We start from the raw sequence: 14697 nt of genomic DNA on the forward strand, positions 1-14697 counted from the left end.
TTGGACTTTTCTTATGTAAGTAGTGCATTCCTTACCCAGCACCTGTACATTGTTGGCATCTATTAAATGGTTATAGTTCTCCTTATCTTCACACTTTGTTTCATCTCTGTGTGTGTGTGTGTGTTTTGTTTGTCCTCATTAATCTGTTCTCATACAGTCCTCTCAGTATGACTATATATTTATTTATTGTTCCGTGGGACCAAATTAAGGAGAAGTCTCCATGGTCATGGAATGAGTCAATACATGAAATTATAACACGATATTAGAAAAAAAAAAAAAAAAAAAAAAAAAAACATTCAGGTGACAAGTCGTAAGTTTAAATGAAGACAATCAACAATGTAACACTGGAATTTGCTTAATTTTTTAGCTCTTCCAGGAGCTCCTCGACAGAATAGAAGGAGTGAGCCATGAGGAAACTCTTCAGTTTAGACTTAAAAGAATTTGGGCTATTGCTAAGATTTTTGAGTTCTTCTGGTAGCTTATTGAAAATGGATGCAGCAGAATACTGCACTCCTTTCTGCACAAGAGTCAAGGAAGTGCATTCTACATGCAGATTTGATTTCTGCCTAGTATTAACTGAGTGAAAGCTGCTAACTCTTGGGAATAGGCTAATATTGCTAACAACAAACGACATTAAAGAAAATATATACTGTGAGGGCACTGTCAGAATTCCCAGATTTTTGAATAGGGGTCGACAAGAGGTTCTCGAACTTACACCACATATAGCTCGAACAGCCCGTTTTTGAGCCAAAAATACTCTTTTCGAATCAGAAGAATACAGACCACTTCACGGACACACACAGATGAAGGTAATCAGGTGCTTCCATTTCCAGTTGCAAAAACTCTTTTATTTTGCACTAACTGAAAATTGTGGTCTGTAGACTGTCACAACAGTTGCCCTTAAATCCAGGGAAACTCCCTTTTACAAGTGAACATGGCATTAGATACCACCAGAGGGGCTGAAACATCAGTAGTGTAAGAAGAAACTGGAGAGGACCACGATGCAGCCTTACAACTTACAAAATTTTACATTCAGCTTCAACCACCACAAAAGCTTGCAAACCTACATATTTACTGCTACATTTCAACAAAATAAAATACACAAACCAGATAAACGATTAGTCACTACCAGGAGACATCGTACTAGTACTGTGTGACACCACCTCCAGCTTTTATAATGACGTCAGCTCGGTGAGGGAGTATCCCTCCCGTTTCTTCACGTGTGCCACAGCCAACTGAAATCATTCATCAAACCGCAGGGATATTGGCTGCAACATTTCACCAAAGTTCCAACATTTCCTACGGTATTGAGACAGGGTGATTAGATGGCTAAATCAAATGAGATAGGGTTTTGTCAAAACAAGAATGTACAAATCTGGCCCTGTGAAAATGTCAAAGGCAGGAGTGTACACAACATTTCTCATCACGAACATGCAGAATGCTTGAAGCTGTCCGGGTATGCCTTAGGACCTACCCTTTGCAGATTTATTTTTATCTGTACTTCTACATTAAATATCCAATGGGTAGCAAGTAATCAATTCAATATGTTGTTCGTGTCCACAATAATCTAAATCTGGGGGCTGAAGCCATGTTATGAAAACCACCAACAAAACAGTACAGAACCACCAAGTCTTTAAACTATACCCCTCACCACAATGTAGTTTGAATGCCTCACGGAGCTACTGGTGTACTCGATGCCTCATATCATTTGTTCTCTCGTGTGTGTACGTTTTTTCATGCCTCCACAGACTCAACCGTAACAGATGCTGTACGATAACAAAGAAGACTTCGAAATTTATAATTTCAGTAATTGGACTAATTCGTCATTGTCGTAAAACTCATTTTAGATTCAATATGTCCACAAAACCACCTGTAAGCAAACTGGTTAATTAGGCAAACACAAGTAATGGTAAAAATTACAATGCTTGCAATAATAATGAATTGCAGTTATTGAGGAGAGGTTAGGAACCATAGGTCAAAAATAAACCACTGTGGAGAAATTGCTATAAAATGATAGCCCACATCAAAAAACGGAGTCCATATAGAAGTACGGCACTAGGCACAAATGATGTCACAGTTAGTAGAGAGAGTATGTGAGAGCATACCAGCAACCCATCAGCAGTCACTGAACTCTAAAATTGCCAAGGGAGTTCGGCTGAAAGCTCGTAGCATTTTAACACTCGATGTAGCTTTAAGCCTACGAATGTTTTATTTTTTATCGGCGTCATGTACAGGAAAACGGAAGGTGGTGACATCACACACAGCCGCTCCGCCACTGGCCATTGGACTCACCCAGCATCCAGTAGTTGAAGCGCTTGCCCTTGTAGTTCCTGCCCTCCAGCCGCACTTTGAGGAAGTACTTGCTGAAGTATAGTTTGCACTGTATCGAGCTCTGCCAGCTCTTCTCACTGCGCTTGAAGAAAGGGAAGCGACTCGCGATGTAGGTGACGATCTCAGCCACCGTTGCCCTCCTGTCAGACAAACAAAAAAAACAAAGAAAAACAGCTAGTCTCCATCATCCCGAGGCGACCTCGAGTCGGAACTAGCGGCAGAGGATTAGGAACCACACAATTATCACAGTCTGCTACACTGACAACAAAATCGACAAAGCAAGGAGAACACAAAAATCAGAACAGAGCAGGCAAAAATGGCATCCCAGCCAAGAAAACTCTGCTATCATCTAACATTAGACTTGACCTGAGAAAGAAATTTTGAGAGTCAACTTTTAGAGCACAGGACTGTATGGTAGTGGACCATGGACTGCAGGAAAACTAGCAAAGAAGATAAGATAAAAAATGACGGAGGTTCTCTGTAGAATTGGCCAAAGCAGGAAGATACGGAAGGATTGAAAGAAGAAGGGATAGGACGACAGCATCAGGTACAAGAGGGAGCTTTATTAATAATAATATTGGAATCGATATTCGAGCCACAGCTACTTGGTCGTGGAATAAGTCAGTACCTATTTTACAGAATGCTGATTAGAAAATGTATAAACAAAAGAATTAAAAATTAGCAAAACATGAAGAAAATTTGTGACAGAATCTAGGAATAAACAACACATTACAGAGAAAAGTTCTACAATTTCTGTGAAGAATAGGAGATAAAGAGTGTGCCACCATGAAACTTTGCAGTTTGGGATTATCACCCAATATTCTCAGATTTGCGGAAAGCCTACTGAAAATGATATCCACTTATAAGTTTCACCTTGGCTGGTTCTGTTCTGTATCAAATAGATAGTTTGCACTTGTCCATCATCCTTGAACATTTATATCATCATCACAGAATCACTGTGTATGTACAGGGACAGTACATCTAGAATCCCAAGATATCTCAACAAGAACCTACACAAGGTTTGCAAACTGACACAACATGTACCTGTGATCATCCTTTTTTGTGCTGAGAACATTCTTGACGAGTGTGCAGAATTGTCCCAAAGTACAAAACAATGCGGGGAAAAAACAGTGAAGCGCAGTAAAGAAGCCTTTGTGTTTCATTGTCCCTGACAGTGGAGGTTATCCTTACAGTGAAGATAGCAGCATTCAATTTCTGCACACAACTGCAAAGTGATACTTCCAAGAAAGCCTCGCGTCCACCCCCAGCCCAAAAAATGTTTAATGGACAATTTTCAGTATCTGTTTCATCAATATGGGACAGTAAATTTCACATTTACAAGAGTTCATGGCAGAAATTGTACATAATGTGTTTCATTATGGGTAGGCATTGATCTGTTCTCTGAAAGCCACATGCCACTGACCTATCAACTGCATCATTTAAATAACATCGCCTGAAATGTTTGGTAGCATATCGCTGACATACACCAAGAAAAGAAATGGATTGAAAAGTTAAACCTAAAAACTTGTACACCCCCCCCCCCCCCCCTCCACAAACCATCACCTCCACTTCACTGACTCCAGTCAAATTCAAACCTCTTCCGTGTTTGTCAGCACTGAAGGACTACTTTTTGCTACCTACATTCAAAACATGAAGTGAACCATTGTTGTGGTTTTTTCTCTAATCACATAATGTTTCAATTTTTGTAACTATCACATGGGCCATAGAATCACCTGCTTTTGTTAAATCAAGGAAAATGTGAAACATATCTAGAAAATAACACTACTCAGTTCTATAAAAATTCAAAGGAGATTTTATCTATAAAGATTTACAAATTCACAAATGTACATCAAACACTGTTTTCTGACACAGATGCATTTGTTCTCAACACACTTCGCTAGCCGAGGGATAAGCCTTCTCGTATCTCTGCCAGAAAACCGTCCCACCCACTCTTTGGGCCAGTGACTGACAGAACTCGGTACCTCAGTGTTGGCAGGAACCCTTTTCCACCTGTAAGCAACTTCGTAGAGATTAAAAGCTGAAAATGTAGAGGTAACAGATGAAGAGCTGTGAGTGGAATGGTTGATGACATTCCAACGAAATGGATCAGAGAGTTGCTTTGCAGTGCTGGCTGTGTGGGGTGTGCGTCCTTAAGTGACAAGCACATTCCCTTCGTGAACATTCCTCTTCTTTTGTTCGGCATCACCCACTGTAGCTTTTTGACAGCTTCCCAGTACCACACACCACAGTTTTGCACTGGGCAAAAGTTCAACGAGGATAATCCCTTCTCGGTCCCAAAGGGCAGAGGCAATCCTTTTTTGGGCTTAAACAACAGTTTTCAATTTTCTCGTTGACGGTGGGGAGGGATCGCACCACGGTATTGACTGTCTTTACATCTCGGGGATGTAGCGTGCCACCCACATTCTGTCACAACTCGGAATACAGTAAAGAAGTTTGTGACAGGACAAAAGTTTCCGAGTGCCGTCACGGACTCGGAATCGCTTAATTTAGATGTCAGAGAGTTATTAACGTATGAAGAATTGTTGGAAATGTAATACAATTCTGTAACCGAAGTCTTTGTGCATTGAACTGTTGTAGAAGAATGAACAGGCGCCTGCACTTGACAGGTCAAGCAAGTTACGGCAAAGAGTCTACGTGCGCCGGCAGCAGAAGCAGACAGCTGTCTGCGTCAGAGAAACTATTCCCATCCACTCGGCCACTATTTGGTGCAGTAAAGGCTGTAGAAGAATACACAGTTAGCTGTTAAAAGCAATGGTATCGTGAAATGATTGTCAAAAGTTGGTTCCCCTACTGTTATTGTGTGTTAGAAGTTCAGTCCTACACAAGAGTCCTAGGCGACAGTTGCTCTGTGAAAGCTCTAGTCAGACACTGCGTATAACAGTCACCTACGGAAAGACAACTGATCGTGGATCTAATTGGGATCAATGGAGATACAGATTTAGAGTTTGATCAGATCTCGGATCACTAAGTAAGTGTGGCCTTTTCTTGTGGACGAGTTCTACAGTTTGCCCGCTTTGAGTTTACGCTGTTCTGTAAGAGAACTTTAGGGTATGCTGAGGTCAATTAATTTGAGATACTTCTGGTCGTAAGCTCTGGAATGGTTTAGCTATGACATTGTATTTGGTGAATGTGTCGGCTGTCACCAGTACAGCACAGATATAGTTTGTTTGTGGCCACAGAGGTGAAAGATGGCAGGCTAACATGTAGAGGAAAAGTTAAACTCGATTTGGGGAAGCTGTGTTCCATATCTGGAGAAGCTTTGTGTTCATAAGAGTGATAGTCACAGAACTAGACTACTTGTGTGATTCGTGGTTTTCCTGGTGTGCACAATATTTTGAGAGTCGTCGTGGTTGCATTTTGTAGTCTTTAGAGTACTGCACACTCTAAGGTAACTGAGTGTTTAAGATGATTTTGTGGTTGGTATATGACGCCCACTCTAAGGAAATTGAGTGTTGCGCGGTTGTGTTTGTTGAGGTTTTAGTATGCACTGCTTGGATAGCAGCATATTTTATGCGATTTATGTGCCATTGAGTTGAAGTCTCAATTGGTGCTTAACAAGAGCCAGGAACCACAATCTGCCCGGGTTACACGAAGAGAACACAGCTATTGTTGGCTGTAAATTAGTGACCTTAAACAGTGATGGTAAGTTTGTACCCTGGTAAAACCAACTGAAGTAAAATGACAATATTCCAATACTCGATACGGCGACAAGTGACAAATTAGAGAGTGTTAGCAGGAATGCGAAAGCCAGTACCTGAAGAGGCTGTGCCTTGCTTATAATTTTAAATTTAGTAAAAAAGTAGGTTTTTTTTGTTCACTCGTTCACACTGAAGTTTAAAAGTGGTACGCAAATTAATTAATTTAATTAAAAAAAAGTCAAACTTAAATCTGTGTTGTGTGTTTCAATTTGGTGGGAAGAGTAGAATCCCCACAGAAGTATATCTACACAAGTACTGTAAACAAGGAAAATGTGTTATTTTAGGTCTCAAGGCATTCAAAAGCAATTATCTCAAAGGTTAGTCAATTTCAGTAGTGTCAAAGATAAAGAAACAAAGAAAGCATTTTGTCTTACTTACAATTCAATTACGATTAAAGTTCAGTGAGTATAAGGAAAGGTTTTAATGACAATTTCATTTCAGATACACGTAGGAAATAATAATGTTCACAATTAAAAGAGTTCTTCAAGGTTTTAAAGAGATAAAGATAATAAAACGTATAATAAGAAAGAGAGATCAGATAACACTGAAGTTAACATTATCACAGAAGTAGCTATCGTTATGTCACTGGTTTATAGTAAAATTATAAGTTTGATTGTTGCAATTGGAATTCTCATTGAAAGAGATGAGTTGGCATTTAATATTGGAGAGATTTTATGAAATCGATACTTACCGTAAGAAAGATTAGTAGTAGCTAAGATAAATATTTAATATGTGGGTTGAGGTGTATTGCGTTTTTCATATTAATTTGATGTGCTCAGCTGTAGAGCACCTAACTGACCGGCAGCATTGTTTTGATCTTATTTGATCCATTATAAATGGTTTTTGAAAGCCGGCGACTGTGAAAACAATAAGTTTGTTTAAAAATAACTCTTCTGCTACTAATCATGATTTTTTTATATTTCACTTTTCACACGACGCATTTCGGGAAATGATGTATACACAAAAAAGATGCACTTGAAAATGGGGATCATTTTCCAAAACACGTCGTGCGAAAAGTAAATTAAGAAAATCATGACTGGTAGCTGAAGACTAATTAATTAAAAAAAATACCTATAGCATTGATTTGAGATAAATAACCAACTGTGGCTGTAGTTATCTTGCGTTGTGAAGCAATTAAATGTCTTAAAGAGGTGGAAATAGTAAATATTGTAATTATCACATCACAGTAGATGTAACATGGTGTGTATATAATTCCCATAGTGGTATTGGATTATTGATTTACTTATCAACGTACTGTACGACAGAATTGGAGATCGTGTTTAGGTGTCACTTTAAAGTGCAGAAAATTTCTTCAATTCACATTTGCTACCAGGATTAATAGAAGTGCTAATGAGCAATAGCTTTTCACCACTCCCCACATGTGGTCATATTGAAGAGTACCAGCAAATTGAATTTAGAGTAGTTGACATTATATGCACGTACTAGTGGCGTATGCCCGAGTTCTTCTGAAATACGACAGCAGATGCGCTATTTGGGCACAGCCACTAGAATGAATATGTAATTAACAATTCTGGATCAAAATTTAATGTTCTGTTAGTACTGGGGATGACGTGCAGCAAGTCGCAAAGGCACGGCTGTGTCATTTGGACGCGTAAGCATAACATCTCACCACACCACTTCATATATAGAAATAAGTGCACAGTAAAAATTCATCACCTTGCAGTTCGAAGAATCTGAGAAATTCCCACGATTACATTGACTTTGTGTTGATCTCTGATCCGTTCTAGTATCCATATCTCTCACAATTATCAAAAGCTAAGTGTGTCAGTAATGATAACATGCAGAATAGGTGTGCGGACTTATCGGGACATGGTGTTCATCACGTCCACAGGCAACTGACAGCCACCACAAACCGTTTCTTTGATCTCGTTCAACACTTCATCACTTACGACTGAGGTAAGCTCAGTTTTTTTGTTCATCTTGAACATTCAATCCGCCAACTTTAAACTCACAACACCACTGTTACACATTACTACAGTTCATCACATTATCCCCATGAACTGTTCTGACTTCCCTTACATCTGCAATGGTTAGTGCGTCTTTCCAAGGAGAAACCAGATTACACTTCCCACATTGCAGCTAGTAGGATTCGAAATACTCTCACTCATTTCAACATGGCATTACAACAACACACAAACTTGAGTGTGTTGTTATTGTGGTAACACATTTCCCTTAAATGAAGTGCTGCCAACTCCCTTCAAAAAAAGTTCAGGAATCAATGCTCGCAGAGACATTTCAGACTAATTATAAATGAGCTTCAGAAGTGCTATTAATTCAATATGTAAAAATAAAAGGAAAGCAAATATTAACACAAACAGTGTCAACAAGACTCTTTCTAGCATGAATTACATAAAGCAAGAGGACTTTCCAACCCGCCAGGATAGCCAAGAGTGCTAATGCTGCTTCCCGGACTCGGGTAGGCGCGCCATCCAAGGATCGAATCTGTCCAGCGGATTACCGCCGAGGGCCGGTATGCCGGCCAGACTGGATGCAGTTTTTGGGTGGTTTTCCACATCCCATTAGGTGAATGCTGCGCTAGTCCCCACGTTCCGCCTCAGTTACACGACACGCAGACATTTTAAAAGGTTCGCACTATTCCATAGCACTAGGCGCTGACATGGGGGGTGGTGGTGGGGGTGGGGGGTTACACTCATTCTGTCCCAGGGGGTTTGCTGTGGCGCAGGAAGGACATCCGCTTGCCATCTGCAACTAACACTGCCAAATCAATAGTAACACGGCTGACCCCGTGTGCGCAGGTCCCAAGAAAGAAAGAAAGAAAGAAAGAAGGATGAGTACTTTCCACAGGTGCTATTGCAGAGCAGCAAAAGACTAATAAATTGCTACATGGAAACAACTGACAAGAAGTGGAACAGGATGATAAGATGTGTTAAGAGATGTGGGAGTAACCTGCATGGCACTGGGGGGAGTTGTTGAGTGTAGGAATGGTAAGGGAAGACAGAGACTGGAATACATCCAACAAATAATCGAGGACATGGGGTGGAAGTGCTGTTCTGAAATGAAGAGGTCATTACAGGAGAGGACATTGTGGCACCTCATTAAACAGGTCAGAAGATTGCTGACTAATAAAAAACCTTGATGCTGCTGAATATGATAGACAGAGCAGTTATGCTGACATAACGAGTGAAACAAATGACGAAATACCTCAAGCCAAACTTATGTTTGATAACCAAGACAACAACAATTTATATCTACCATATGTACAATATTGCACGGGTAGTGCCTAACTATGGCGGTGTGTGTTGAAGGTGGTGTAGTGTATTTTCTAAACTTTCCAGCACTGGTACCAACCTGTGTGGCGACTTCATGATGGCCATAGCAGTCAGTTCCTCGTAGCTGAACGGTGGCTTTCTGTCGGAAGTAGTGGCCGAGCTGCTATCACCAGACAGCTGCAACTCCTCTGTTCCATTTCCAGAACTACCCACAGTGGCTCCTCCCGTGCCATTACTGGTGCCGTCGATGCCGCTGTCACCGGAGGTGGAGGTCACAGTAGCAGCGTCACCTGACAGTGTCATTGTGTCCGACACCACAATGTCGTCCTCGCAGTGGCCGCCACCCGGTGAGGTTGCAGCAGCCGTGCTGTTTCAACACGTCAAAGACAATGTTCAGTCATTAAACATTCGAGCAGCTGGTTTTTTTTTTTTTTTTTTTTTTTTTTTTTTTTTTTTTTTTTTTTACAGGAAGACACTGAAATGGAAGTATGAGGGGTACCTGAAACTGAAGTCGAAACAAACAAGATAATACAAGATGGCAAAATGAACAGGAAACTTCAATGTGGGAAGGAACATTTGGGATACTCCCTAAGATCAGGGAGACACTAAAACTGACATTTTTTTTCCATCCACTGAGCAGTGTGATACAGTACATGATCGCTTACAGACCAAACGCAATGTATCAGTACAAAATCAGAAGACAGACGAGATGAATCACAGTTGCACCAGTACGAGTCTGGGTGCTCCAGAACACACGGCGTGGGACTGTGAGCCCCCTACAGAGATGCGGCAGGTAACTGTTTGTCACATCACATCCGAGTCAGAAGGTGGCAATTTGCATACTGGAAGGGTTCATTTGACACAGATCAGAGTCACTGTTCTTATTCAGTCACGACCAGATGGCATCTTGCAAGATTAGTGCACTAGTCTGTCTACTTACAGGGGATACTGTGTATAGCGGATAAGCTGGTGAGTAAAATAATCTGGTATGAGCATCCAAGTCATGTTCATTTCAAGACACAAAGGTGTTTTGCATAAATGAGGGAGACAGTGCATTTTAATAACACAACAGAAAGGTACTCGACACCTGCAGTGTATGCCAGAAAGTGGAACGATCTACCATCCTACGTAAGGCAACCGCATCCCTAACTATTCCTTTATGACTTGGTGGCAATGGATCTGTTTGGGCCAGTTCCACAAATCACACGTGGTCCCTGTCAGTCCACTATGGCCAGGGGACATTGGCCGGTACATGCTTCTCAATTCAATAAACTTTACCAACATCCGTATACTTTAGGTGCCACATTGATGTACGAATCAGTTGCACGGCGATTTGGATTCACAGTATCCAGTTTTATGGCACTATACGATAGCTCACTGACTCGAAAAAAAGCATACGGGGCCCAAAGATGGCAAAACAAACTGCCGAAACTGGTCGTGTTCACAATGAAATAAAATAACCTAAAGTATACGGCTGCTGGTAAAGTTTATTGAATTGAAAATCACATGTTGTGTCCATGACGTCTTTGTAGCTGTTAAGCTTCCCTCCAAATTCATTACTTCCACAATGTTGTACGACAGCAAAAAAGTGTCACAGCATTCGGTGATCATTTTCTAAAGAAAATAGAGCAAATTGCGAGGTGACATCTGATAATGCATCACAATTCTGGTCTCACTGGTGGCAAACTCTCTTCCACCATCAGCGAATAAGACCAGTACTTATTTTTAGACGTCCCACGCCAGTGAGTCAATCGGAACAAATAGCGAAGGAGCTAGGGAAACTGTGTATGTCGTATTACCACAAACGACACTGTAGCTGGAACCGGGGGCGATTCTAAAGTCGGTCAATAGGGGAGGGGGGTTTGGGGGAATGGAATATGTCTTAACAAAAGGAGAGTTGGGGTTCTCTACCAACAAACTGGTAAAATTTGGTGTTGCTTAAAGTAGTTTTTGGTAACTGTTTTGGAGTTCAGGGTAAAAAATGTGTATTAATAAATAATAAGACGCCTATTTTAAGTTTAATGATATTTACTGGTGTAGGTAGTAAGCTATATGCCGCTCTTATTCTTTTGTTAAAATGTGTTTGCAATACGTTGCAACCTATATTGCTACATCCTTGCCACCGCCCCTGGTTGGAACATGTTCTGAAGGGCACGATGGATGATATGCCGCATGACTCAACAGGGGTTCCTCTCATTGTATTTTTAAAAAATAAACTTCTATGACTGTCCATCAAATTAGTACTTAATTTCCTTATTGTAAGAATGGTTATAGTCATTTATTTATGTTTTGTCATCAAGTGGCAGATGATGATGATGATGATGATGATGATGATGATGACGACGACGACGATCAGTTTGTGGGGTGCTTAACTGCGTGGTCATCAGCACCCGTACCAAGTCCCAATCTTTACACAGTCAAGTCTAGCTAATATCACGAATGATGAAAATGGCGATGAAATGATGAGGACAACACAAACACCCCGCCCCAGACAGAGAAATCAAGTGGCAGAGCTGTAATTTTAATTAATTTGGTGCCGGCCACTTTGGCCGAGCAGTTCTAGGCGCTCCAGTCCGGAACTGTGAGACCGCTACGGTCGCATGTTCGAATCCTGCCTCGGGCACGGATGTGTGTGATGTCCTCAGGTTAGTTAGGTTTAAGTAGTTCTAAGTTCTAGGGGAGTGGTGACCTCAGATGTTAAGTCCCACAGTGCTCAGAGCCATGTGAACCATTTGAATTAATGTGGTGATTGTGTGATGTTGTCTACAATTATTGAGATTTATGCTCTGAAGAGTGAGAGGATGATTGGACAGCAAGGTGAGATTTCCAGAGGACTTACTATGGCCGTTGAGCGGTTACATAATGTAGCCACACAGGAAGCATTTGAGATTTACTGAGGATACAGGAAATGGTCTGATGTACAATATTTTTAAGTGCCAGCTGAGTGAACAGGATTTTTCTGATGACAGTTGAGAATAAGCACTGTGTTAGTGATGTATTTCATGAAAACTGAGTTGCTGAGAATTTAATCTGCCCTAATCATCTGTATATATTAAAAGAAGCATCTGAGGCAAACAAATATCAGACCAAGGTAGTCACGAGTATCAAACTTCATTCTTACTCCAGAATGAAATTTTCACTAAGCAGCAGAGAGTGTACTGGTGTGAAACTTCCTAGCAGACTTAAACTGTGTGACAGACCGACACTCAAACTTGCAATCTTTGCCGTTCACGAGCAAGTGACCTACCGACTGAGCTCTCCGAGCACGACTCACGACCCATCCTCACACATTTCGTGAAAGCTGCAAGACTAGCATTCCTGGAAAAAAGGATTTTGCAGAGACATGCCTTAGTTACAGCTTTAATGGCTTAGTTACAGTTTTAATCTGCTAGAAAGCTTCAGTCTTAATGATACATAAACACTAAGGAGGGTCTCTGAATTAATGTACACCAAGTCGAACTACAGATCAAATTATTTTACAGTTCTGGATTGAGAAACTTGGGAAAGGAGTTTGCAAAACAAGGGACAAGAACTGTCTGGGTTATTTAGGTTAACATTTTTGTGATAACAAATGTATGATTTCTAACAAGTTTCAGTAGAATGGAAGACCGTAGAACATGTTTTTTAAGTAGTTACTAAACTAACACTTGTGGCACAAACATACTCCCTTGCACACCTGATCGATGGACACAGATACTGCATATTATATATGAATCATTTGTGTTGTTTATGACTTGTTATTAAACTCGAGAAAGACCAGTAGTTAATTTATTATGCGAACCTCAACAGCAACAGGCTCCAGCATTTTTTATATATGTACAGGGTGTTTCAAAAATGACCGGTATATTTGAAACGGCAATAAAAACTAAACAAGCAGCGATAGAAATACACCGTTTGTTGCAATATGCTTGGGACAACAATACATTTTCAGGCAGACAAACTTTCGAAATTACAGTAGTTACAATTTTCAACAACAGATGGCGCTGCGGTCTGGGAAACTCTATAGTACGATATTTTCCACATATCCACCATGCGTAGCAATAATATGGCGTAGTCTCTGAATGAAATTACCCGAAACCTTTGACAACGTGTCTGGCGGAATGGCTTCACATGCAGATGAGATGTACTGCTTCAGCTGTTCAATTGTTTCTGGATTCTGGCGGTACACCTGGTCTTTCAAGTGTCCCCACAGAAAGAGGTCACAGGGGTTCATGTCTGGCGAATAGAGAGGCCAATCCACGCCGCCTGCTGTATGTTTCGGATAGCCCAAAGCAATCACACGATCATCGAAATATTCATTCAGGAAGTTAAAGACGTCGGCCGTGCGATGTAGCCGGGCACCATCTTGCATAAACCACGAGGTGTTCGCAGTGTCGTCTAAGGCAGTTTGTACCGCCACAAATTCACGAAGAATGTCCAGATAGCGTGGTGCAGTAATCGTTTCGGATCTGAAAAATGGGCCAATGATTCCTTTGGAAGAAATGGCGGCCCAGACCAGTACTTTTTGAGGATGCAGGGACAGTGGGACTGCAACATGGGGCTTTTCGGTTCCCCATATGCGCCAGTTCTGTTTATTGACGAAGCCGTCCAGGTAAAAATAAGCTTCGTCAGTAAACCAAATGCTGCCCACATGCATATCGCCGTCATCAATCCTGTGCACTATATCGTTAGTGAATGTCTCTCGTGCAGCAATGGTAGCGGCGCTGAGGGGTTGCCGCGTTTGAATTTTGTACGGATAGAGGTGTAAACTCTGGTGCACGAGACGGTACGTGGACGTTGGCGTCATTTGGACCGCAGCTGCAACACGGCGAACGGAAACCCGAGGCCGCTGTCGGATCACCTGCTGCACTAGCTGCGCGTTGCCCTCTGTGGTTGCCGTACGCGGTCGCCCTACCTTTCCAGCACGTCCATCCGTCACGTTCCCAGTCCGTTGAAATTTTTCAAACAGATCCTTTATTGTATCGCTTTTCGGTCCTTTGGTTACATTAAACCTCCGTTGAAAACTTCGTCTTGTTGCAACAACACTGTGTTCTAGGTGGTGGAATTCCAACACCAGAAAAATCCTCTGTTCTAAGGAATAAACCACGTTGTCTACAGCACACTTGCACGCTGTGAACAGCACACGCTTACAGCAGAAAGACGACGTACAGAATGGCGCACCCACAGACTGCGTTGTCTTCTATATCTTTCACATCACTTGCAGCGCCATCTGTTGTTGAAAATTGTAACTACTGTAATTTCGAAAGTTTGTCCGCCTGAAAATGTACTGTTGTCCCAAGCATATTGCAACAAACGGTGTATTTATATCGCTGCTCGTTTAGTTTTTATTGCCGTTTCAAATATACCGGTCATTTTTGAAACACCCTGTATGTAATACGCTAACCAGCATTATCTTT

General features: G+C 41.3%; 1 protein-coding gene across 1 annotated transcript in view; it reads right to left on the minus strand.

Annotated features, from left to right (window-relative positions):
• The window catches only part of LOC126108831 (uncharacterized), a 218989-nt gene that overhangs the window by 64632 nt on the left and 139660 nt on the right, over positions 1-14697 (minus strand). Inside the window, exons 17-18 of the mRNA XM_049914195.1 lie at positions 9381-9668; positions 2293-2471 (exon numbers count right to left, since the gene is read on the minus strand). Coding sequence (XP_049770152.1) covers positions 2293-2471; positions 9381-9668 — 467 coding nt within the window. The remainder of the gene's footprint in view (positions 1-2292; positions 2472-9380; positions 9669-14697) is intronic.

The sequence above is a fragment of the Schistocerca cancellata genome, chromosome 11 (assembly GCF_023864275.1).
Source record: "Schistocerca cancellata isolate TAMUIC-IGC-003103 chromosome 11, iqSchCanc2.1, whole genome shotgun sequence".
In the NCBI taxonomy this organism is placed as follows: Eukaryota; Metazoa; Arthropoda; class Insecta; order Orthoptera; family Acrididae; genus Schistocerca; species Schistocerca cancellata.